We start from the raw sequence: 25,015 nt of genomic DNA on the forward strand, positions 1-25,015 counted from the left end.
TGATTTTGATACTAATCTCCTTGATAAAAGGCATTGTAATACTTAGGAGCTATAAAGTAAATTTACATTGTATTATCCAAATGTCAGTGGATGTATCATTCTGTATGATGAATATATCACAATTTGAGATTAAGTAATGAACAATATTATTTATTTTACTGAATAAGAATGACTTTAAAAGGAACATTTTAAAGAATTTTATTCAAGTGAATATATATTAAGAATATATAAAAGTATATATTAAAATGTGTTAATAAAAGCCATTCTAACAGGGGTGAGGTGATATGCGATATCTCATTGTGGTTTTAATTTGCATCTCCCTGATGATTAGTGACATTGAGCATTTTTTCATATGTTTATTGGCTATTTGTCTATCTTCTTTTGAAAAGATTCTGGCATGGATGCAGAGAGAAAGGAACGCTTATACACTGTTGGTGGCATTGCAAATTAGTACAACCTCTATGGATAGAGTTTGAATATGAATTTTGGAGGGGACAAATATTCAAACCATAGCATCATACAAAAAAGAATAATATAAATTGGATTATAGCAATTCACTCTTCAATTTTATTTGTGTACTAGCATTTATAACATTAAATGAAATAAACCTTATGGGCTGTATTTATTATAATTTTTAGTTACTTGATTTGATTTACACCACAGGTTTTCAAGAAAAGTTTTGTTTCACTTGGCAATATTTGGGAATATTTCACAGCTAGTAAGAAGACCTTAAAAGCAGAATGTTACTTTGCTACTATACATAATTAGGAGAAGAAAACATTTAAATTGTGTACAACACCCCTGATAAGTTTCAGGTTCCAAGATAAAAATATAAGGAGAATAACAATAGAAAAGAAGGAAGCATTAGATAAAAATGTGATCTCCTTCTCTTAATACATATGTTTGCTCCACAGACCTAAGTTGGAAGGAAGGTGGAGTAAGACATATGTAGCATAACAACAGGTGGAGCCCTCTGATGACTGATGATGCTGACAGATTGCTTTATCTGCTCTATAATGTCAAAATTTAAAACTTATAATAATCAAATTTTAATAATAAAAGGTAATAATGCTAATTTTTAAAATAAAATTTTAGATTGATTCTGGTACCCAGAAGTACAACCTATAAATGTAGTATTAGACTTTGGTCAGAGTTTTGGCTGAATATTTAATTTTTAAAAAGACTTCCCTTCAGCTAAAATGTATGTTTGGTATAATACTTATTATTGCTGTTGTTACTTTTGTTTACTCCTAAATGTTGGAAAATTTTTTTCCTGATTGAGAGTATAAATAAATTGAGTTACTGCGTGTTACTTTCAATATAGACCAGGTCTGGGTGCTATGTTTCTCGCCCAGGGAAGAGGAGGTCTTGCCTGGAGCATGCTGCACAAAACAAAAATGAAATATAGTAGCCAAACCTTCCTCTTTACCCAGAAAATGGTTTGTAGAGGTAGGTTGGGAATATCATATTATAATTATTTGGCTTAATTTGCTCTTCATTTAGATTTGAAATATGTATTTCAAGCATTTTCTAAAGGAGAAAAGAAATTATGTCAAAATGTTTCTGGAGATAATTTAAGTTAGACATAAAGAACATAGTTCTGATTATGAAGTGTTAGTGGAGCCTAAGGAGATATGATTAATGCACTTCTTAGATCATGACATGATTCCTAAACAGGCTTACTTAAGAGGTGTAGGAGGTGCAAAAGTCTTAATTTTTAAATAGCGATGTTTCCACATGGGTACTGTCAATAACTTTCAGAAATGATGATTAGAGGGAGTGATGATTACAACACAAGGAAAACGGCAATTAACAGAAGAGGAATAGCAAAGAGCTTGAGCCAACGGCAAAACAAGCAAGGCTTCTGAAGACTCCCAACAACTCGTGTCTTCATGGGTTTCAGAGCCCGGTCCCACTGGGTCAGGATGGCATTTCTGGCTCCGGGCCACTTGCCTGGACCCACCAGCCTAAACTGGTAGGGGCTGCAAGGGCCAAAGAAAACTTCCACAGCCAACTTGGGGTCTGTGAGAAACAGCCACGGGATGTTCAGCTTTGCTCCAATGAAAGAGGCAAGTTCATCCATGTAAGCAATATAATCCGTCTGTATGGTCTCGCTGTTGCCAAACCTAGAGGTGGGACAGAAAACACCACTGTGGATATCCAAAGTCTATGTACAAACAAGAACGGGGAAAAAGCCTCACGTCTTTTACCAGTGGGAATCAACGTCAATGTCTTCTGAAAGTAAGAAGAATAGCACTCCTTTATCCAGTATTTTGTAGTTTTTTCAAAGAATTTTCATATTCGTCTCATTTGAAAATTCCTCAAAATTCCTACAAGGCAGCTGAGAAAGATATTTTAATCCCCATTTACAAATGGATAAACAGTCTCTTGCCCAAGTGAAGTTACTAGTTCACAGCCACTGAGATAATTAGTGACAGAACTAGGCATGGAGAGCCTGGTTCTCCAGACTCATTCTCATTTTTCTGAGTCATCTTCATTACAGGCATCTGTTTGATGTGTCCCCTACATCATGGAGGATTTATGGGCTAGAGAATAGAAGTTCACATCCACGTGCTCCCAAACTCCTTAGATTTCTAATTTTTTCTGGGCCTCTTTTCTCTGATATACTTGCGGGAGCCCTGGAGGTCTAAAACTGTATAATGCAGATTCTCAGTCCTACTATTCACTGTGTCTTGCACTTAAGAGGATTTAATACAGTGTCAGGTACAAAGTGGGTCTTTAGTTATTATTTGTTGACTGGAGAATGTAGCTCACAGCTGTCATCCTAATGGCTTCATTCAGGATCATGTAAGATTAAAACAGTTCCAAGCATTCCCAAATTCTGACTTTTCCATGGAAATCCTAGACCCCCATTATAATAGGTGCTCTTACCATTTGAGCTTTCTCCCCATTTTCTCATCAATATCATCCATCATATCTTTCTCAGAAGGCAAAGTACAAGTTCCTGAAAAAGAGGGAAAAACATGATAACAGTTAAATGAGTGTAGCATAGGACCAGCCTGCAATGTTCCTTTTTTAATAATGAATTATGAATCACATTAACATTTCCATTTTTTGTGACTGTCCAGCAAAATAAAATCATGAGCAAATGAATAGGCAATCAGTTTGAGAGACATACAACCCAGTCTTCTCAGAGCCGATACTTGTCACAATAATTAAAAACCATTGTCTGAATATCATTGTATCTTTGCTCTCAAACTGGTTACCTGATGTTTAAAATAAGTTTCATGGATTATATTCTGATCTTTCAGTCATATTTTAAGAATGTTATCTATTAAATTATAGTGAAACAGAGGTAAATCAATGTCACTTTATGAAGATTTAAGGGAAAAAGTAACTTCATAGGATATAATCCTGCTTTGGCCAAAAAAGGGTATCTCCAGCAGATAAGACATAGAATTTACTGAAGCCCCTAGTCTTTCTCTGGAGAGTCAACAGATCTTGAATGTAACTGAGGATATGGCCTGTCCATAAGCCACCAAGGACACAAGAGAGCCCCAGAGACAAGATCTGAGTTGAAGCTGCCCCAGGATTTCAAGCTTATATAGGTTTACAGAGTTCTCTGAAACTCAGACAAAAATTTGCTTTTGTACCCAGAGATACTGTAAATTTAGGATGATTTCTTTGGCAATCTTGGAAACACCTTGAATGAGATTAGAACTTCCAGCCCAGATGTGATTGTTAGCGATCTACAAAGCCTTGCCCGATTTCCCATTTCTGCAATCTTTATAGGGAGGGTCACTTGAACAGCTTTTGTAGATATGGTCTGGTTCTAGACCTTGAAACCTGTCTTGATCTTGGGCATGAGAAGAGATTGAGAAAAAAGAGACTGAGTTCCACCAGCTACTGCAACTGGGTTGCTCATAACTAGACCATCTGTCCTGGTACTCTGGTTTTCCACAGTTAGGTTGTTTGCCTTGTCTCCCACTTCCCCTAAGTCTAGGCCTCTGTCTTATACATCAATTCCCTATCAATTGCCTTTTTCCTTTCTTCAGAGTCCAAGTTATAATTCTTGTCCTCACCGAGAGTAAGTGTCCCACCCTTCCTTTAATGCCTGACTTTCTGGGCATGAACTGCACGTGGAAGCCTGGGTAGAATTTCCTGCCATTACCTTCCTGGATACTTGATCTTATGATCAGCATCTGTCCATAATTGTACTCACATCTTAATGTGAATCTGATCCTAGCACCTACTGCTGGAGGATGCTGCTGCCTCCCTTGTCAGATGTCAACTAAGTTTGTTGTTTCCTTTTCTTTTCAAAATATAGGAACTCACTATTCTTATATCTTAGAGACTAACCATCTAGCATACCTAGAGACTTTCTGTCTCTAAGGATCCATTGCTTGTCGTGTCCAAATGGCAGGAAAGAAAATAGTAGTAGAAATACCAATGCTTTTCTAGCACTCACTTTTTCCATGACTGTGGATATGTAAAATTGGCTGGATATTGGCTTGGAAACATCTTTTCTTATTACTCTTTCAAGCAATGAAATTTGACTGAGTCTTGAAGTCAAACTATTCACCTTTCCATCAATGAGCTATTTCTTCTACTTACCCTTTATTACTTGTGCTGCCCAGCGGGCCTGGAGGTCAGCTGTGGGGATGGCAGCCCCAAGGGACTGGACAAGGCCAATTACTGCCATGGTTGACTTCTCCAGTAGAGGAGGGAAGATGCCTTTAAACAAGGTGACCTCACTGTTTCTGCTTTTGATAATGGAGTCATCAAGGAAGGGGTAGGCATAATCATAGCCTGTTGCAAAAATGACATAGTCAATGGCCTCAAACATGGTCCCGTCCTCAAAAATGGCTGAGGTCTCTGTGAACTCCTTCACATTAGGCTTAATGGACACGGTGCCACACAGGATGCGAGCTGGGAGGTCATCATTAAACACAGGCTCTTTCCTCAGGGTTCTGTGTGGAAAATAGAGACCATCACTAGAACTCTAATTTCCTGAAGTCCAAGTACCTGGATATTTGTATTTTTTCTTCGCTACTTATTAACTGTGAACCCTGATAAGATTAAGGTTTCTTAAATTTTTGGTGCCTCATGTTTCTCATCTGGAATTACAATGACCTTTGTACCTACCTCACAAGGTCACTAGGAGATCTAAATAATATGGAGAATTTTACATAGTCTGTCACACATGCATACTGCTCAAAGTGTTAGTGTCTGTTCTTAATGCAGTATACTCCAAACTGTTCATTGCGGTGTAAAAAAAGATCAAAGAGGAGGAAGAAAGTTAAAGGTGGGAAAGCTGCATCTGGCCTCTACAGTGGGATGAAGTATGAGCTCTGTGCAGACAAAGGCCCAAGGCAGGTGAGGGAGGGAGCACCTGGGAATTTAAACAAGGCCAGGAAATGGGGCAGGGTGCAATTTGAAGCTTTAGCCACTGCAAGTCTGAAAAGAGAGAGGGTTTGACTACTTTTTATTCAGTAATATTTCTAAAGGGTGAGGATAAATCTGCAACTAGGGGTGGACTTGAGTACAGTTGAAAGGAAGGGCATTATTCTTGTATGGCTGTGGAAGCTGTGAGAAAAATCCACAGGCAGATTCTGCTGGGAAAGAAACCGAGCCAGACAAGGAATGAGCTTGGCTGGAATCCTGGCTGCAAAGAGCCTGATCTCCACTGCGCTTATCACCTGCCATTTATTTTAAACTCGCTGCCAGCAGGTTTTCGACCCCACTCCCACATTGAACCTGTTCTTGTCAAGGCCATCAGAACCAGGCTGCCAGATCAACGGTGCACTCTCATTTCTCATTTTACTCAAATTATTAGTAGCGTTTAACACAGTTGATGGGCTCCTCCTTCTTAAAACCCATTTTGCTTGCAGGTCATCACTCTCTCTTGGGTCTTTTCCTACCTACCTGGCTATCCTTTCTCTAACACCTGCTGATTTCCTCTCCTCTTTCTGAACAATGGCATACCCTAGGACTCAGCCTTCAGACCTTTTGTCTCCTCCACCTATATTCATTTGTCAGGAGATGTCATTTAGATTTTTTTCTTTAAGAACTACGTATATTCTAATGACTCTATCATTTTAACTTATGCTGTGAACCTCCCCCGTCTTGTGTTTCCCACTGCTGCTCAACCTTCATCTACCTGAATGTTTAACAGGCATTTTTGAACTTTAATATGTCTAAAACTAAACTTCTTCTCCTTCAGTCTTCCACATCTCAGTGAATGTCAACTCCATCCTTGCTGAACTTAAATTCTTGAAGACATCCTTGACCCCTTTCTTATTCTCACATCGTTTATCAGTCTAACAAAGTCCTGTCTGGGTCTACCTTCAAGCTCTCTCCAGAATCTGCCCACTCTGACCACTCACTCTAACAATCCTAGTTCAGGCCATCATCTCCTCCCACTGGGTTTTGGACAATAGCTTCTTAACTGGTCCTTTTACTTCCTTGTCTACATCACATGATGAGCACATTGGCCAGAGTGACCTCTTCAGTGTTAACTTAGGTCTTGTCACTACTTCGCTCAGATGCCTGCTATGGACTCTCATTGCTGTCAGAGTAAAAGCCAGAGTCCTTACAATAGTCTATAAGGCCCAACACCATCTGGCTATTTTTATTTCTTTGGTTTCCATCTCCTGGTACTCTCCCCTCATCCTCTTTTCTCCAGGAAGAGAAGCTCATTGTTGTTTGTGGAACATGCCAGACATACCCCCAAAAAGCAGTGACCTGGTTGTGTCCTCTGTCTGGAATCCCCTTCCCAAGAGACCCTCATGGCTCTCCTTCCTGAGACCTACTCTGAGGACTCTACTGGGAATTGTCCTGATGGCACTTGCCATCACTCTTGCCTGCTTTGTCTTCTTCCCAGCACACATCACCATGTGACCTTCTGCTAATTATTTCTTATCTGTTTCCTACTACTTAGAACATGGGCTCCATGAGGATTTTTGCCTATTTTGTTCAGTGCTGTATCCACAGGGCTTAACACAGGAATTGGCACATGATAAATGCTTTTAAATATTTGTTGAATTAATGCATTCAAGTTGATGTTAGGAGTTTATAACTTGGGTTTTTTCCTCCATGTCAAAGCCATTTCTTATATTACTGGCTTGGAGGATGTTATAGGAGATGGTGAGAAGGAGAATGAAGGTGGAAGCACTGTGGTGTGCCTGTGCCCAGTGGGAGGGCTACATTCAGGGGTGGGTGATGAGAGTGTAGGACAGAAAGTTCTCTTGCCTTGTTTAACTTAACTTTGCCATTAAGTGAGAGGCAATAGGGCCAGTGGCTAAGGGGGAGGGGCTCTGGAATCAGCAGATCCGGGTTTGTTTTGGATGCTGCTTCTGTTACCTGGCTGTGGGACTGTGGTAATGTTATTAACTACCCTGAACCTCAGTTTTCTCATCTCTAAAAATGGGATACTAGAAGAGCCCTCCTCACAGTTATTGTGAGAATAAAATGAGATAACATATGTTAGAGCCTTTGAAAACCTTGCTAGGGCTCTGATATGTATTAAGTGCTTCAAACATGTTAACTAGGATTATCATTATTCTAGGGACTAATTCCTGAGGTATTACACAATGTTCTAGTTGGGTAAATCCAGTAAGGAGGATTGCAAAATAGGAAATCACTCTTAATTTTTAATCCTTTGATATATGAAACGTAATGACTCCACTAATGTTTTGATTTGTTCTGGGGTTACAACACACATTCAAGGTTGTTGACACAAAAGCAAAAGCCAGCAGTCAGATGACATTCAACTCTGCATTACCCATTTAAAGGCATCAGGCCGTAGTTCTCGTGCTTGAATCTTGAGTTCATCTGCTTCATGTACCACCAGTCCGAGATGGCTGTCGGCAAGTTGTTCTTGAGGAAGGTTTCGAATCGAGTGACAATCATCATGTCCCAAGGATAGCCATCGTCCCAGACCCGGCTCATCACCCAGGAGCCACTTCTGGAGCTGATGATGACCTTACAAAACACCAGTTCAACCATGAACATAGTGACTGTTTGTAGCGGATATTGTGATATACTACTGAGATCCCCCTTTAGGAATGGATTTATTACCCCGGCTGCTGAGAGTGGTGCCAGAAGCCATCCCCCAGCTGTCAGCTTTCTTTGTGAGTTTCTTTGGCTGAAGAGAGGGTCCTCACCCAAGGTCTTATGCTGTCTGAGTTTCCTGCTCTAGTGACTTGTTGATGCAGATGTTTACGGGCCCATCCCTCATCTCAATTTAGGACAATGCCAAAGGATCACCCCGTTTCAGAGTAAGGTAAAGGGAAGCTTCCTTCCCTTCATGCACAGGTATCCATGCTGAAAGCACTTCCAAATAAACTTCCTGAACAGGGTCAGCTACCTTATCATACTGTTGTAGGAAAATTTTTGTATTTTCATCAAATCTTTTCTGGCATAGGTGACAAATAGCTGAATTCTGGTCACATTTATCCTAGTGTTTATCTGATTATTGCTGTCTGCATACAAGCAATTATTATCTCAAATAGGCATTGCAAACAAAAATGCCTGCCAGGAAGAAGGCAAGAAATTTGGAATCAGAATACCATAGGCTCAAATCCTGGTTTTCCTATTTACTAATGATATGACTTGGGTAAAAATTTACCTTCTCTAATCTCTTTTTCTCATTCCCAAAATGGAGATAATTGGAAACCACCTCATCAAATTTGTGAGAATTTAATCAATGTGATAACCTTTGCAACATGGCTAACATTACCGGCATATAGCATGTGTGCAGTAAATGTCAGTTTCCCTTCCTTCCCTGTTCTGGTTTGTTAATCTCTAACAGTGCAGTTTTTCAGACTTTCTCTTTTTTTTTTTTAAGATTTTCCCCCCAGATTTCATAATTTAATGGCTATCATCAAAATAACATGCAATAAGGTGTACTCTCAGGAGCAGAATGAGAAACTCGCTGTTAACCAACATTGACAAGGATACGTATATTTTCCATTAAAGATAATTTTTATACACCTTGTCACTTCAAGGCATTTCTATAAGAGAAGCTAGACAAACAAGAAGAGACTGAAAGGTCAGTTAACTTGAGAGTCTCCAAAATTGGTCTTTCTACTCTCTAAATTATCATATATACAAATAATCACATACACAAACACAAGTTTCTTAAAACTATGATTTCCTCATGACTTTCCTTGATTGATAAGCTGAAATGATCTACTTTTATTTATGGAGAAATCCAAGTTTTTCAGTCTCTCATTCAAGTCCTTAAAATATATGACATATCCTGACTCCAATCTTTCCTGCCCGTCTTAATACCTGTAGCTTCTCTGTTCCTTGGAATCAGAAGGCTTAGCTTTTAGTCCTCTAACACTTTGGTGGCTCAAATATTAATTTACTCTATGACTTTCAAGAAGACAATTGACATTCCTGGTCCTCAGGTATCTTTTCTGTAAAATGGTCATAATAAAACTCTACAACCTTCTTCCCACAATCAGAGGAGCTCATATATTTGAAGGTATTTGGGTACCGTACTGCATCACATGAATTGTTACTGTTAAGAACCTCCATTCCAGCAAGATGAATCTAGAATAGTCACATATGCAGGGCTCATTCCTGTCCTCATACCTTTGGTCATACCATTTTCCCTTCCAAGAACAGTCTCTGTCACCTCTTCAATCATATAATCTGTATTTATCCTTCAAGGACTGGTTCAGTTCTACTTCCTTTGTGAGGCCTCCAGGTCTGGAATCATAGCATTCAGTGCCTGAATCACTTGTTTATCCTTCATCCCAGTGGCAGTTCTTGTTCCAGAGCAGGAATCATGTCTGTTCCGTTCACCACTCTCTCTCTCCAGCACCCAAGCCGGTGCCTGGTACATAGTAGGCTCTCAATAAATAGCCATGGAATGATTGTATGTATGAATCAATAAATGCATTTATATTGCTTAAGTTGTGTTCTGATCCTTACCTCTCTAACAAGCCTAAAAAGTAGGTTCAATTGTTATCTGTTTTCCCATTAAGAAACCTGAAGTTCAAGGGAATGAAGGTCTTGCTGAAGAGTCTCAGAGTCATAACCTTAACCTCATAACCTTAAACCTAACTCTGCACTGGTTTTAGAGGTATTGATCAGACACATTAGGCACCAAGTGTCTTGAGATTGTTGTATGACAACATCACTCTTTGTCAGTGTTCTGCCTTTGTCTATTAGGTAATTTAAAAGCTTACCTGTTGCCTAGGGAAGCTCAGCTACAGGAAATAGCACTGAGTTTTCCCATCAGATACCCTCTGCCCACCCATTTCATATACCTTTCGAATGGTAACAAATGTTTCTGTCTCTTTGATGATAGTGCCCCGAGTAACAGGGACGTGGTACCTGTTGAGCTGTGTGGCTGAGTTCCGTGGCAATATCACAGCCCGAATTCCCCAGGCCGATCACCAGGACTCGCTTTCCCTTGAATACACCTGGTTCCTTGTAGTCCCTGCTGTGGAGGTATTTGCCTTTAAAATGTTTTAGTCCTGAGTGAAAAATGGGAAACATATGAGTCAGTTTGATTTCCATTAAAAAAAGCAAACTACTTTCTCAGAAGTGACCTTGTGAGTGGATATACTCACAATAATATGGAATTTTAACACTCCAAGTACATTAGATTTAGAAGAAGTATGTTTAAATTTAACCTGTTTGTATTTTGAGGAAAAAAATAACATTATTAAGATATTCATTCTTGCCAGATGTATAGATGGCAGTTTGAATTTCAGCATTTCAGCCTTACCTGGAAAGGACTCTTTTGGTATGTTGGGGTACACATGATGTCCAGAACAAACCATCACAGCATCAAAGATAGCTGATTCTTTTTTGCCATCTTTTTCAGTGATAACCTCCCATTGGCCAGTAATTGAGAAATTAGGACACTTATTTACACTGGACACAAATGTCTAAAAGAAATATAGAAAGAAACCTTTTTTGGTGGAGGTACATATTGTGAATTTCAAATTCCCTCAGAATAAATTAAAACACTAAATTACACACACACACACACACACACACACACACACGCACACACACACACTTATCCCTGCATGTTTTTTGTGCATGACCAGTATTTTCTGCAGTACAAGAGTGACATCTCTAGGACATATGAGAGTGAATTAATTATAGTGTACAAGAGGTGTGCACCATATGTAGTAAGTAACTTGGTGATCAACAATTTTTGTAACAATCACTTTGTAATACCTCTCTCGCTATTTCTTTGTTTAATATTATTGTTGTGTTAAAATAAAGGATATCCTATATATTCAGGATGTACAATTTTCTCAAACATTAGTGTGCATAAGAACCACCCAGAAACCTTGTTAAAACACAGATTCCTGGATCACATTCCCAGATGTTTTATTTAGTTCAGTAGGTCAGAGGTAGAGCATGAAAATTTAAGTTTCTAACACACTCTCAGGTGATGTTGATGCTACTTGGACTATACACTGTGTAGCTCTTGACTATGTTTTCAATAAATATTTATTCACAGCTAAATAGCTGCCTGCTAATTTACTTCTTCTTTAAAAAAATCTTTTATTTTTTCTGGTTATATTGGAGAGAGAAACTCTATTTAGTATTAATTGTTCTTAAACATTTTATTATATAGTATTTCATACATATTGGAGAGTATAAACACACATGTAACATTTTTGATACTTACAAAATATAATAATAAAATGAGCACTTATGAATCCATAGGATTTTGCACATAATTTATTTAGAATAACTCTGATATTATTTAGTGATGCTATTGCAAATGATACCTTTTTTGGATTATAGTTTCTGTTTGTTGCTGGTTTACAGAAATATAATTGATTTTTATATATTGTTCTTATATACCACCACCTTGCCTAATATTTTTTATTGTTATTAACTCTAATTTGTAGATTCTTTTGGGTTTAATAGATAGGCAATCATATTGTCTATAATAATGATGTCTTTCTTTTTTCAAGTTGTCATTCCCTTATTTTTCTTTACTTATGGCATTGTTTCCTAAATTTCTTAAGATTATTGAAAATACATAGCAATAATAAGGAATCTTTATTTTGTTCTAGACTTTAAGGGGAATGCCTCTAACTTTTTACTATTAGCACAGCATTGTCCAATAGCAATATAATATGAGCAACATATGTAATTTTAAAATTTCTAGTAGTCAAATTAAAAGGTGAAACTATGTATAATTTAATCCAATTCTGATACATTTGTTTTAATATTTAATCAAAATAAAAATTATTAAATCCATTCTGTATTTTGTATGTATAGCACATCTCAGTTTTGTGGCTAGTGGTCCCATATTGAACAGTGTAGATTTAAGATAATGTTTGTGTATGTTTTGATGAGTCAAGAAAATTCCCTTCTAATCTTAGTTTGGTCAGAATTTTCCTTTTTTTGTTTCTTTCAAGCACAAATGAGTATTAAATTTCAGTTAATATCTTTTCTGAATTTGTTAAATAAACATGATTTTCTGCCTGTAACAGTTTTCTGTAGTAAATTATAGATTTATATTTCATAATATTAAAATACTTTCATATCCATCAGCCAAATTCAACGCAATAATCTTTTTTTTTTTTTTTTTGAGACAGAGTCTATTATGCCCGGCTAATTTTTTCTAGATATATTTTTAGTTGTCCAGCTAGTTTTCTTTCTATTATTAGTAGAGACGGGGGTCTTGCTCTTGCTCAGGTTGGTCTGGAATTCTTGAGCTCAAACTATCCTCCCACCTCGGCCTCCCAGGGTGCTAGAATTACAGGTGCGAGCCACTGCACCTGGCCCCAGTTAATCTTTTTTTTTTTTTGAGACAGAGTCTCGCTCTGTCACCCTGGCCAGAGTGCCGTGGCATCAGCCTAGCTCACAGCAACCTCAAACTCCTGGGCTCAAGCAATCCTTCTGCCTCAGCCTCCTGAGTAACTGGGACTACAGGCATGTGCCACCATGCCCGGCTAATTTTTTTCTATATATATTTTTAGATGTCCATATAACTTCTTTCTATTTTTAGTAGAGACAGGGTCTCGCTCTTGCTCAGGCTGATCTCAAACTCCTGACCTTGAGCGATCCACCTGCCTCAGCCTCCCAGAGTGCTAGGATTACAGGTGTGAGCCACTGCGCCGGGCCCAGTTAATCTTTTTAAATACTGTGTTGGGTTTGTTTAGGAAGGATTTTTGCATGAATTTTCATGAAGAAGATTGGCTTGTAATTTTCCTATTTCATATTATCCTATCTACTTCTGATATCAAGGTTATAATGTCATAGAATGAGTTTGGGAATCACACTTCGTTTTCTTGTCTCTGAAAGAATTTATAAAATATCAAAATAATTTGTTCATTGCCAATTTGAAAGTACTCACCTGTGGAATTGTTTATTTTCTTAATGGGAAGATTTTTAATTTCTAGGTCAAAGAACTATAAATCATCAAAGGGCTATTCAGGCTTTCTACTTCTTCCTGAGTGAATTTTGGTAAATTGTTTAAAAAAAGATTTAAAAAATTTAACCAATTTAAAATATTATCTGGAAAACATTTTTATAGTATTTCATCTGCATCTATTTTTGTCTACCTTTTTATTTCCAATATTATTTATTTGTGCCTTTGCTAATTTTTTCTAAAACTGCCAGCTATTCATCTGTTGTTTATTTTATTACAGAGTAAATTTATCAAAAAATAAATTTATCAAAGAATAAATTTATCAAAGAATAAATTATCAAAGAATAATTTAATATGCTTTATTTTCTATTTTATAATTTCTTTTTATTATCCCCTTCATTCTATGTCCTTTGAGTTTATTCTGTTTTTCTTTTACTAATTTCTTAAATTTCCTTACCTTATTAGTTTTTAAGTCTTTTTTACTTCCTAATATAAGTATTTATGTTTAAAATTGTCATGAAAGTATAGCTCTCTATGCTTCTTACAAATATTGATATTAATATATAGAATCTAAATTATCATTTATAAATACTTTTACATTCTCATTGAAATTTCTTCCTTGACCTATATGTTATTTAGAAAAAAAAGAATTTTTAATTTCCAAATTCAGGGATATTTTACACATATTTTTGTTATTGATTTCTTCTTTTTTGCATTTTTTTAATTTTTTTTTTATTTCAGCATATTATGGGGGTACAAATGTTTAGGTTACATATATTGCCCTTGTCCCTCCACCCCTCGAATCAGAGCTTCAAGTGTGTCCATCCCCTATACAGTGTGCATCACAGTCATTATGTATGTATACACCCATCCCCTCCCCACCACATCTGCCCAACACCCCATTAATGTTATTCCCAAATGCGCTCTTAGGTGATGATCAGTGAAACCAATTTGATGGTGAGTACATATGGTGCTTATTTTTCCATTCTGGGGATACTTCACTTAGTAGAATGGGTTCCAGCTCTATCCAGGAAAATACAAGAGGTGCTATAACACCATTATTTTTTACAGCTGAGTAATACTCCATGGTATACATATACCACATTTTACTAATCCACTCATATATTGATGGGCACTTGGCTTGTTTCCACATCTTTGCAATTGTGAATTGTGCTGCTATAAACATTCGGGTGCAGGTGTCTTTTTTATAGAATGACTTTTGTTCTTTTGGGTAGATGTCCATGATACGATTGGAGGATCAAATGGTAGGTCTACTTGAATCTGTTTGAGGTATCTCCATATTGCTTTCCACAGGGGTTTCACTAGTTTGCAGTCCCATCAGCAGTGTATGACTCTTCCTATCTCTCCACATCCACGCCAACATGTATTGTTTTGGGAATTTCTGATAAAGGCCATTCTCACTGGAGTTAAGTGATATCTCATTGTGGTTTTGATTTGCATTTCCCTGATGATTAGAGATGTTGAGCATTTTTTCATATGTTTGTTAGCCATTCTTCTGCCTGCTTTTGAAAAGTTTCTGTTCATGTCCTTTGCCCACTTTTTGATAGGGTTGTTTTATTTTTTTCTTACTGATTTTCCTGAGTTCTAAATAGATTCTTGTTATAGTCCTTTATCGGATGTGTAGCATGAGAAAATTTTTTCCCATTCTGTAGCTTGTCTGTTTGCTCTTGTGACTGTTTCTTTGGCTGTGCAGAAGCTTTTTAATTTAATCAGGTCCCATTTATTTATTTTTGTTGTTGCTGTGATTGCCTTAGGGGTCTTCTTCATAAATTCTTTGCCTAGGCCAATGTCTATAAGAGATTTTACCACATTTTCTTCTAGAATTCTAATAGTTTCGCACCTTAAGTTTAAGACTGTTATCCACCGTGATTTGATTTTTGTGAGAGGTGAAAACTGTGGGTCCTGTTTAAGTCTTCTACATGTGGCTATCCAGTTTTCCCAGCACCATTTATTGAATAAGGATTCTTTTCCCCAGTGTGTGTTTTTGTCTGCTTTGTCAAAGATTAGATGGCTATACGAGGATGGTTTTATATCTGGATTCTCAGTTCTGTTCCACTGGTCTGTGTCCCTGTTCCTGTGCCAATATCAAGCTGATTTAATAACCACAGCCTTGTAGTATAGTTTGAAGTCTGGTAAATTAATACCTCCCATTTTGTTCTTGTTGCCTAAAATTGCTGTTGCTAAAAGGGGTCTTCTCTGGTTCCATACAAAGCATAAAATTATTTTTGCTATATCTGTGAAAAATGATATTGGTAATTTAGTAGGGATTGCATTGAATCTGTAGATCCCTTTGGGTAGTACAGACATTTTAACAATGTTGATTCTTCTGATTCACGAGCATGGTATGGTTTTCCACCTGTTTATGTGCTCTGCAATTTCCTTCCTCAGTGTTTCATAGTTCTCCCTGTAGAGGTCTTTTACCTCCTTAGTTAAATATATTCCTAGGTATTTTATTTTCTTTGTTGCTATTGTGAAGGGTATTGAGTCTTTGATTTGGTTCTCCATTTGACTGTTATTAGCATATATGAATGCCTCTGATTTGTGTGTATTGATTTTGTATCCTGAGACTTTACTGAATTCATTTATCAATTCCAGGAGTCTCTTGGTTGAACCCTTGGGGTTTTCTAGATATAATATCATCAGCAAAGAGTGAGAGTTTGATCTCTTCTGTCCCCATTTGGACACCCTTGATTCTGGTCTCTTGCCTGATTGCTCTTGCAGGGACTTCCAACACTATTTGAATAGCAGTGGGGACAGTGGGCAACCTTGTCTGGATCCAGTTCTAAGTGGGAAGGCTTTCAATTTTTCCTCATTCAGTATGATGTTGGCTGTGGGTTTGTCACTTATGGCTTGCATCATTTTTAGGTAGGCCCCGTCTATGCCTATTTTGTTAAGCATTCTTATCATAAAAGGGTGTTGAATTTTGTCAAATGCTTTTTCTGCATCTATTGAGAGGATTACATGGTCTCTGTTTTTGCTTCTATTTATGTGGTGTTTGTTATTGATTCCTAAGTTAGTGGAATTTTAGTCTAAGAACTCTCTGTGGTCAAATTTTATGAATTTCCCACATATTCTTGGTAAGAAGATGTTAATATATTCTCTAAATCTAGAGTTAGAGAGTTCACACTGTTAAAAATGTTGAGAAAAAAGAAAGGGATAGTGAAAAGAAACAAATGAAAATCCAACAACAGACATGGACTTTCTAATTGTTATGCCAAAAGTTAATTTGTTGACAGCATCTTACCTTAAATTGTATGTATTTCAAGAGGTTCTTTTCTTTGGCAAATGCAGTAATATATTCCTGGATCTTGCTGTTGTGCATAAAGTTGGGAAAGTCATCAGGATATGGGAAGTCTGGGAAACACATCATCTCCTTGGAAGAGTTGGTAAAGACCGACTCGTAAATGCTAGCCCTGCCCTCTTCAGCATGGTCCTGTGAATATATAGTTTCAAGTGAAAGAAAATTGGTAAAAAAGTGTACTGATCATGTTCAGGGCCAGTCCCAATTAATTACTGTCATTCCTTAGTATCCACAGGACATTGGTTCCAGAACCCTTGTGGACATCAACATCTGGGATCCTCAAGTCTCTTGTATAAAATGGCTTGTAGAATTTGCATATAACCTATGCACATACTTCTGTATACTTTAAACCATCTCTAGGTTACTTATTAGTAAAAGTAATGCAATACAAATGCTAAATAAGTAGTTGTTATATTGTATTGTTTCTAAAATTTGTATTATTTTTATTGTATTGTTATTTTCATTGTGTTTTTTCCCAAATATTTTCTATCTGTGATTGGTTGAATCCTCAGATGTGGCACTGTAAATGCAGAGGGCCAAGTGTATACTCGTTTGAGTCAGCCTGATCCACAAGTAAATTCAGTAATATGACATATAAGTTAACTTTACTTAAACAATTAATGCTAATCAAGGGAACTTAGAATATGGAAGAATATACCTTTCTTAATATCTTTTCTAAGGGTAACAAATTTTGAATATGATTATTTTTTTTAGAAATATGTAACTAGAATGATTTTTTCCCTTGAGCTATTAAATATGGTGCCAGATATTTTCCAAAATTTATCTTTCAGTGATTTCAATGTGTCAACTTATGAACATGAGCATCTAATGGTAAATTTATAGAAACAAACAATGACAGATGGCTGCTATAAGATTTGTAAATGTGAGCATTTTAAAACTTAATCTTTAAAAAATTAAGCTTGGAATTTTTTCTACACTATATAAAATAATTAGTACAACCCTTATGGAAAATAGTTGGAGATTCTTCAAAAAAACTAAAAGTACACCTACCATTCAATCCAGCAATCCCACTATTGGGTATCTACATAAAAGAAAAGAAGGCTTTTCATCAAAAAGACGCGTGCACTCAAATGTTTATTGTAGCACAATTCACAATTGCGAAGATGTGGAATCAACCCAAGTGCCCATCAATACATGACTGGATTAATAAAACGTGGTATATGTATACCATGGAGTACTACTTAACCATTAAAAAAGGGTGAATTAATACCCTTTGCAAACATCTGGATGGAACTGGAGAGCATTATCCTAAGTGAAGTATCTCAAAAATGGATATACAAATACCACATATACTCACTATTAAACTGGAACTGGCTGATGAGCACATATATGCACAGAGGGAAGTAAAACTCAGTGGAAATCAAGCACAGGGGAGGGAGGAGGAAGGGAGAGGCACAAACATACCTAATGGGTACAATGAACACTATTTGCATGACGGACATAGCTATAGCCAGGACTCAAGCATTACAAAAGCAACTCATGTAACATAAAATATTTGTACCCCTTAATATTTTGAAATAAAAAATAATAATGTGTTAACTATTATGAACCTAACACCTAGAATTTATAGGCATTAGATGCCCTTTGAGCATTTATGTAGGTAACAAAGATTTAACTTTCAGCTATGTAAAACTATCCGACTTGGCTATACTATCTCTGAGAAGCTATAGAAGTATGCTAATAAAACCTCAGAGGAGATATTAAGTGATGATGAAGAAAGAAAAAGAACATTGAAGAAAGAAGGATCAGCGATAAGAAGATTGGTATGTTATGTTGTGGTTCTCAACCTTAGCCACACATGTGAATACACTGGGGAGCTTTAAAAGAAAACACTTAGGTCTGCCTCTCAGAAAATTTGATTTAATTGGCTGGGAGTTTTAAAAGCTCTTCAAGTAATTCTAAAGTGCAGCCAAGCTGGCAGTCACGGTGTAGAGTTAAACAAATAGAAGCCAATGACCAAGAAACTAGTGTCACTGTGGAAAAGCACACCATACGACACATTTGTTACAGCTGTGAGCTCTGCAAAACAAGCTGTTGAAGTGAGTAAAAGGCATTAAATTAAAAAAAAAAACACCGTGAGGAGCATGATTAGGAAAATGTGGAACCTCAGTTTAGGTCTCTTCAAACCACGAAGGTACATTATGACTAGGCCACAGGTCTAGGTGAAATGACTTACTTTCTCAAGAGCTCTCAAACAATAAATTAATAAGTCTAAATTTTGACCTGAAGTTTCATGATGAAAGATCAAATTGCAGATTTCTACATATAGTTGCTAGTTCGTAACGGAAGCATTGAGCACTAGAAATTTCTAATTAGGGTTCATATAACTCAAAGTTGTCAGGGGCCCCAGAGTATGAATTTTTAGTATATTATTATAATATTACAATCATGTCAAAAGCCAATGTGGCTGCAGACTGATTACAGACAAATAGTAATCAACAAATAATGAATTAAGTTGTTGTCATGCTCATTTCAGAAAACAATGTGATCTTGATCTAGGGCATGAGTGTTCTGTTCCTCACGTGCTCGGTTGGCCCTGCTAGTGAGGATGTGGGGTGGGAAGGTAAAGGAGTTTGTAGCTTTTGGTGAATTGAGCTGTTTGATAGCGACAATAACCAGCACAAGGAGAGAGGAAACATCAAAGAACACATTGATATACAGTCTAGGAAAAAAAGCAGAGGAAGTTAAAAAAGTGTTGTATGCTCAGAAAAAACTTCTATTCATGAAAACCTCATGCTGAAATTCAAAAAATTTATTGATTTATTGTTTGGAGAGATTTTAAGAAAGAAAAACATTTCACCTAGACCTGTGGCCCAGTCATAAATTATTTTATTTTCTCTGTGATCAAAGAAAGTAAGAGAAATATGTTATTCTGACTCTTGATCAAGGTTAGAAGTCAGAACTAGCAGGACATAGGGAAGTGCTGTAGGAAACAGCTTCAGAAGTATAAACTAGCTGCATTCTTTGTGTTTTTCACACTTGACTAATGATTGGATCCCTCTAAAAGAAAACATAAAGGAATGTAAAATGCTGACTTTAGAAATGGAAATTCATGAAAGTACAAAATTAACACAATTTTATAACATAATCTCATAATGTGAATACTAGTATATTGCCACAGACTCCTAATGGTGTTTGAGAAACACTTACAGTTCATGACATCATTTGCAATCTATAAGTCCCATCACAGTGGTAAACTCTCAATAACCAATTATGTTAATTTATTGTGGCTGCTGTAATAAATCACCACAAACTTTGATGGCTTAAAAGAATAAGGATTGGCCAGGTGCAGTGGCTCAGCCCTGTAATCCTAGCACTCTGGGAGACCGAGGCAGGAAGATAATTTGAGCTCAGGAGTTTGAACCAGGCTGAGCAAGAGCAAGACCCTGTCTCTACTAAAAATAGAAAGAAATTAGCTGGAAAACTAAAAATATACAGAAAAATTAGCCGGACATGGTGGCACATGCCTGCAGTCCCAGCTACTTGGAAGGCTGAGGCAGGAGAATCACCTGGGCCCAGGAGTTTGAGGTTGCTGTGAGCTAGGCTGACGCCACGGCACTCAAGCCCTGGCAACAGATTGAGACTCTGTCTCAAAAAAAAAAATAAATAAATAATAATAATAATAGTAAGAAATAGGGATTTATTCTCTCACAGTTCTGGAGGCCAGCCGATGGAAATCAGTATCACGGGGCTGCAAACAAGGAGTTGGCAGGGCCATGTTCATTTCCAGAGGCTCTAGGAGAGATTCCATTCCTTGCCTCTTCCCGAGTATGGTGCATGCCGGCATTCCTTGGCTTTTTCAGTGTCAAGAGGTCACCTATATTCCCTGGATTGTGGCTCCTTCCTCCATCTTCAAGGTCAGAGCACAGCATCTTAAAATGTCTTTCTTCTGAGGTCATCACATCACATTCTCTCGTCTGTCTTTCTGTGTTAAATCTCTCTACTTCCTCTTTATAAGGACACATGTTATGGCATTTGGGGCTCCCCAAATACCCCAGGAAAATCAAGATTTTTAACTTAATTATACTTCCAAATGTCCTTTTTCCTGATAAGGTAACATTTACAGGTTCCAGGAATTGGGATGTGATATCTTTGGCCCTTATTTCATTGTTTATTCTACTACAATCCATCCTCTGGCCCCCAAAGATTCATATCCATCCCACATGTAAAACATATCCACCCCATCCCAACATCTTCAAAGTCTCAACCCACTGCAGCATGAAATAAAATTCCAACTCTCATCAGTATAGCATCAGCTTGTAAGTCCCAAATCTCATCATCTAAATCATCTAAACAAGGTATGGGTGAAATTCTGGGCATGAACCATCATAGGGCAAAGTTCTTTTTCATCTATGGATCTGAGAAACTAGAAAACAAGTTACCTTTTTCCAAAGTACAATGGGGGAAGAGCATGAGTGACATTCCTATTCCAAAAGGGAGAAAAAGGCAGAAGGAAAGGAATCACCAATCCCGAGCAATTTTGAAGTCCAGCAGAGCAAATTACATTAGGTTTTAGGGCCTGTGAATAATCCTTCATGGCTCAAGCCCCTGCCCTTTGGGCCTGAGTTTCTACCCTCTGGGCTATCCTTTCATTTTCTTGAAGAGTAGCACATGTTTGCAGTTGAGTAATAGTTTTATCAACCTATGATGCCAGTTCCAAAGTTTTCATTGAGCAATGAGAAATGCAGCAATGTCTTTGGCTGTGTTTCCCAAAATTTTGCAAAGTAAATTTGAATATGAGACTTTGATTAAGATCACTGTGTAGAAACTGTGGCCAGGCCAAGAGGCCACTTGGTGGAGTGGCACCTAGCAATTTGCAAAGGGATAAAGAATGTAGGCTGCAGAGAAAGGCAATCTGGAACTGGGGTCTTGTCTCCACCATTTACCGGCTGTGTGATTTTTTTTTCTTTTCTTTTTTAAGCTTCAGATTAATTTGTAAAAGAAAAAATTCATAGCTAGCTTCTAGGATTATTGTAAAGCTAGAATTAAATGGGAAATCATTTGACAGTTAGGAAGTGCTCAATAAAATAGACGTAAGAGTCATCACTGCAAATCTGAAGCCCTGTCAGCCATTCCAGTAACATATATTAGCCTCTACAGCATTATACAAGATGCCAGGTGGTTTCCAGAGTCCTTTACAGTGTACAAAATATCTATGTTAATAAGAATAATACATCATGTCTTTATAGTATTTAAAGAGCTTTACAGATACTGTTTCATTAAATATAACCCTTTTATTGAGGTGTATAATATAATACTGATTTTGTATTTGAGGACGGCATAGTGGCTTAAAAGTGTCCTTTTCTAGAGGATCTTCCTTAATTTACATATATATTATTTGGCTTATCAGAAGGAAAATAAGACAGATGGGCCAGGCTTGGCCAGGCAATGTTCCTAAGTTTAGAGATACTGATGGAGTGGAGGGCACAGGGAAACTCCCACACCCGCTGTTGTCAGGCAACACGAGAAGTGATTGAGTGCATATATACGTGTTTGGGGATAGAGTCTTTATTATAAGTGCACAGAAACAAAAGGGAATTGAAGAACTATGAAGCACTATATTCTGTTCTTGGTTCCTTTTACAGCTGTCTCCATTATGTGGTTTCACACAACCAAAGTTAGCACCTGAAACTTTACACTCTGTGGTCTCAATCACTAAGAAGACCTTTGGTAACCTCAACAAAAGGATGGGAAAAGCCATTGATTTTTAAACGACTGACTCATAATTACAGAAACCTAACCACTATTTGCCAAAGATTTTACGCCCTAGTAGTTTTTATTAATGATTTGTCATGGGTGAATTCTGTACACAGAGGGCTGCGAAGCCCATTGTCTAATTCACTTCTGACTTTCAAGGAGGATACTTTCCCGCCTGCTCCTGATGTTGTACCCTGTGGATTCCAAACCTCACAGGGACCGTGACTGCCATGGTAGCAGGTTTGGAAGCCTGTGCTCGAGCAGCATGTTTCTGTACACTTCCCAACTCCCCCGTCTATTGCAACGATGCCCTACTCACTGAGAATTTCCACAGGCCCCCGATGTCATCGCTCCTCTCAAAGCAGGTAGGCTCCAGCCCCTCCTCCAGACAGCTCCTGATGGAGGCCAAGCCACTGACACCAGCTCCGATGATGGCCACTCTCTTCCCCATGGTCACCTGTGCAAAGCCCAGAGAACAATTCAGGCAACAGGAGTGCTGAAAACGTATCTATCTACCTACTTCTATTTATTTATTTATTTGTTTATTTTGGTTTCACTCTTTGGCTTAAAAAGAAACCTCACTTTTGCACCCAAGGAAAAAAATGTTTGGAATTTCTTTTAGTACTTTACATTTTGCATTTCTCTCAAATTTCTGAAGAGAATCCTTTTTTCTGAAAAACAAGCACTTTGCTTTCAGTTAGCTCTCCAAAGTTAGGAGTCTAATGATCAGCATATATATTTATCTTTCTTGCCTTTGGCTTTTTGTCTTTTTTTCTCTGCCAAAGAGAGTAAGCAGGAGAAAGAAAAAGAGATTCACAGCTAAAACACATATACACACATTCACCGACCTAAACATATACATATGTATGGACATGTGAGTGAAGAAACAAATACGAGATATATATATATATATACGCACACACAGACATATATCTCTATCTTCTTTCCACTCTGACACAAGATTTGATGAGGAACAAGATCTGGGGATGTCTATATTTCAGCATGCCACGTAGTCACCATCTTTCTTTCCCTAATAATATTCTCCTCAGTTAAATAGAAAATTCAAGTCCTTACCTAAAAACGTCTTCCCATTAGCTTCCACTCCTAATCTCCATTCCCTCCTAAGAAAAGTACATTTCCTAACCTTTTCCTGTTCCTGACACTATCTGTAGGCTCTAGTGCTACTTCTACTAGTATTTTTTTCTTTTTAGACAAAAATCACAGACTTATGCAAAGAAATAGACTTCAGTGATAACATCATGATCCATGATTCTCACAAACAAATGAAGAAACTGTCTGCATTTTATGTCATTCTCATTCTATATTTGGTACAAAACTATAGCATGTTCCTTCTTCATTTACCAGTCCCACTCTCCTCCCTCTCAGCCCTTTGTAATATCAACTTTTTTCTGTTTTTACCTTTTCTTTGTCTTCCTTTCTTCTGTATGCCTAAGTCTTGTTCAAGTTTTCTGGGCAGTTTGAAAGAGAAAATGCTTTCTGAGCCCACACTCTTGGGGATTATTGGAAAGTGGGAAGAGCTGTTCTTAAAGAGGTAGTCATGTCTTGGTCTTCTACCAGGTGAGCTCGCACCAATCCCTGTGATGGGAGTGGGGTGGGGGGAGTCTGGCCAGTCTCTGTTGCTGTCCGGTTTCTGCTTTTCTGTTGGTTTTGGTAAACACAGTCTACTGGTCACACTGATGGACCCGTGGCCCTGGGAATCAGGTAGTTTCTCCCAAATGATTTTGCAGTTTTCTACTCCATTTCATTATGTGTTATTTCAAAGTTTACCTTATTTTCCTCATTCCTACTTCTTTTGTGGGTACCTCTTAGTAGTTCTCCAAACACTAGCAAACCAGCTACTTAATTGACATAGCCCAGGAGCAACAATGGCTTTTCCATACTCTCTCTTTCCATGTCCTTTCTTTTGACATTTGCGGTCAAAGGCCTGTGTTTCTCAAGTTTGCATTTCTTTGTTGCTGGGGACAGTGTGTGATTGTGGAAAAGATCAAATTCCATAAATTGATCCATTAGTTCCAGGTAGCAGATGCAGTTAATACCACTAGGTGGAAGAGGGGAGGATGATGAGAAATTACATAATTGGTACAATGCATGTTATTTGCATGGTGGATACCTGAAAAACCCTGACTTGATCACTATGCAATTGATGCATGTAACAAAATAGCACATGGATCCAAGTAATTTGTATAAGTGAAAGAAAAAATTAGTACCAGGTAAAATTATGTTGGCAGTAAGACTAAATATACTGCACATAACTCTTAGTCATGAAATATAGTGAAATTTCTAAAAATTGGTCACCAATCAACCATATTCCTATGTCACTTAAAATTATGACATCTCACTCATATTAACCAGTTATTACCTTCATTAAGCAGTTGATATTTAGCATAAACTGGGATATGTGTAATTCTTGAGGAATTGTCCTTTCATGTCTTTTGGAGATAGGGATCTTCATTTCTAAACTGTTGTGAAGTAGAGTCAGAGGGACTTCGAATCACTTCTAGCTGTGTGGCCTTGGGCAAGTCACTTAACCTCCTCAATTCTTGATTTCTTCATTAATAAACTGAGAATATTATACTACTATTATCTGGCTGGGTTGTTGCAATGATTTGAGGATTACAGGGTATAAA

General features: G+C 37.4%; 1 protein-coding gene and 1 long non-coding RNA gene across 2 annotated transcripts in view; one reads left to right on the forward strand and one right to left on the reverse strand.

Moving 5' to 3' along the window:
- Positions 1-464: 464 nt before the first annotated feature.
- On the reverse strand, positions 465-23,982 carry FMO3 (flavin containing dimethylaniline monoxygenase 3). The gene is made up of 9 exons (XM_045547390.1): positions 23,787-23,982; positions 22,687-22,824; positions 16,593-16,781; positions 10,709-10,871; positions 10,312-10,454; positions 7,745-7,944; positions 4,576-4,931; positions 2,893-2,965; positions 465-2,126 (listed from the first exon to the last, which is right to left on the reverse strand). Exons 2-9 carry the CDS (start codon positions 22,816-22,818, stop codon positions 1,787-1,789), a joined length of 1,596 nt encoding a protein of 531 aa, XP_045403346.1. The 5' UTR covers positions 22,819-22,824; positions 23,787-23,982; the 3' UTR covers positions 465-1,786.
- LOC123635321 overlaps positions 22,514-25,015 on the forward strand; it is a 40,612-nt gene continuing 38,110 nt past the window's right edge. The window contains exon 1 of the long non-coding RNA XR_006734096.1: positions 22,514-22,732. This is a non-coding gene — a long non-coding RNA (uncharacterized LOC123635321). The remainder of the gene's footprint in view (positions 22,733-25,015) is intronic.

This window comes from Lemur catta, chromosome 3 (assembly GCF_020740605.2).
Source record: "Lemur catta isolate mLemCat1 chromosome 3, mLemCat1.pri, whole genome shotgun sequence".
NCBI classification, from domain to species: Eukaryota; Metazoa; Chordata; class Mammalia; order Primates; family Lemuridae; genus Lemur; species Lemur catta.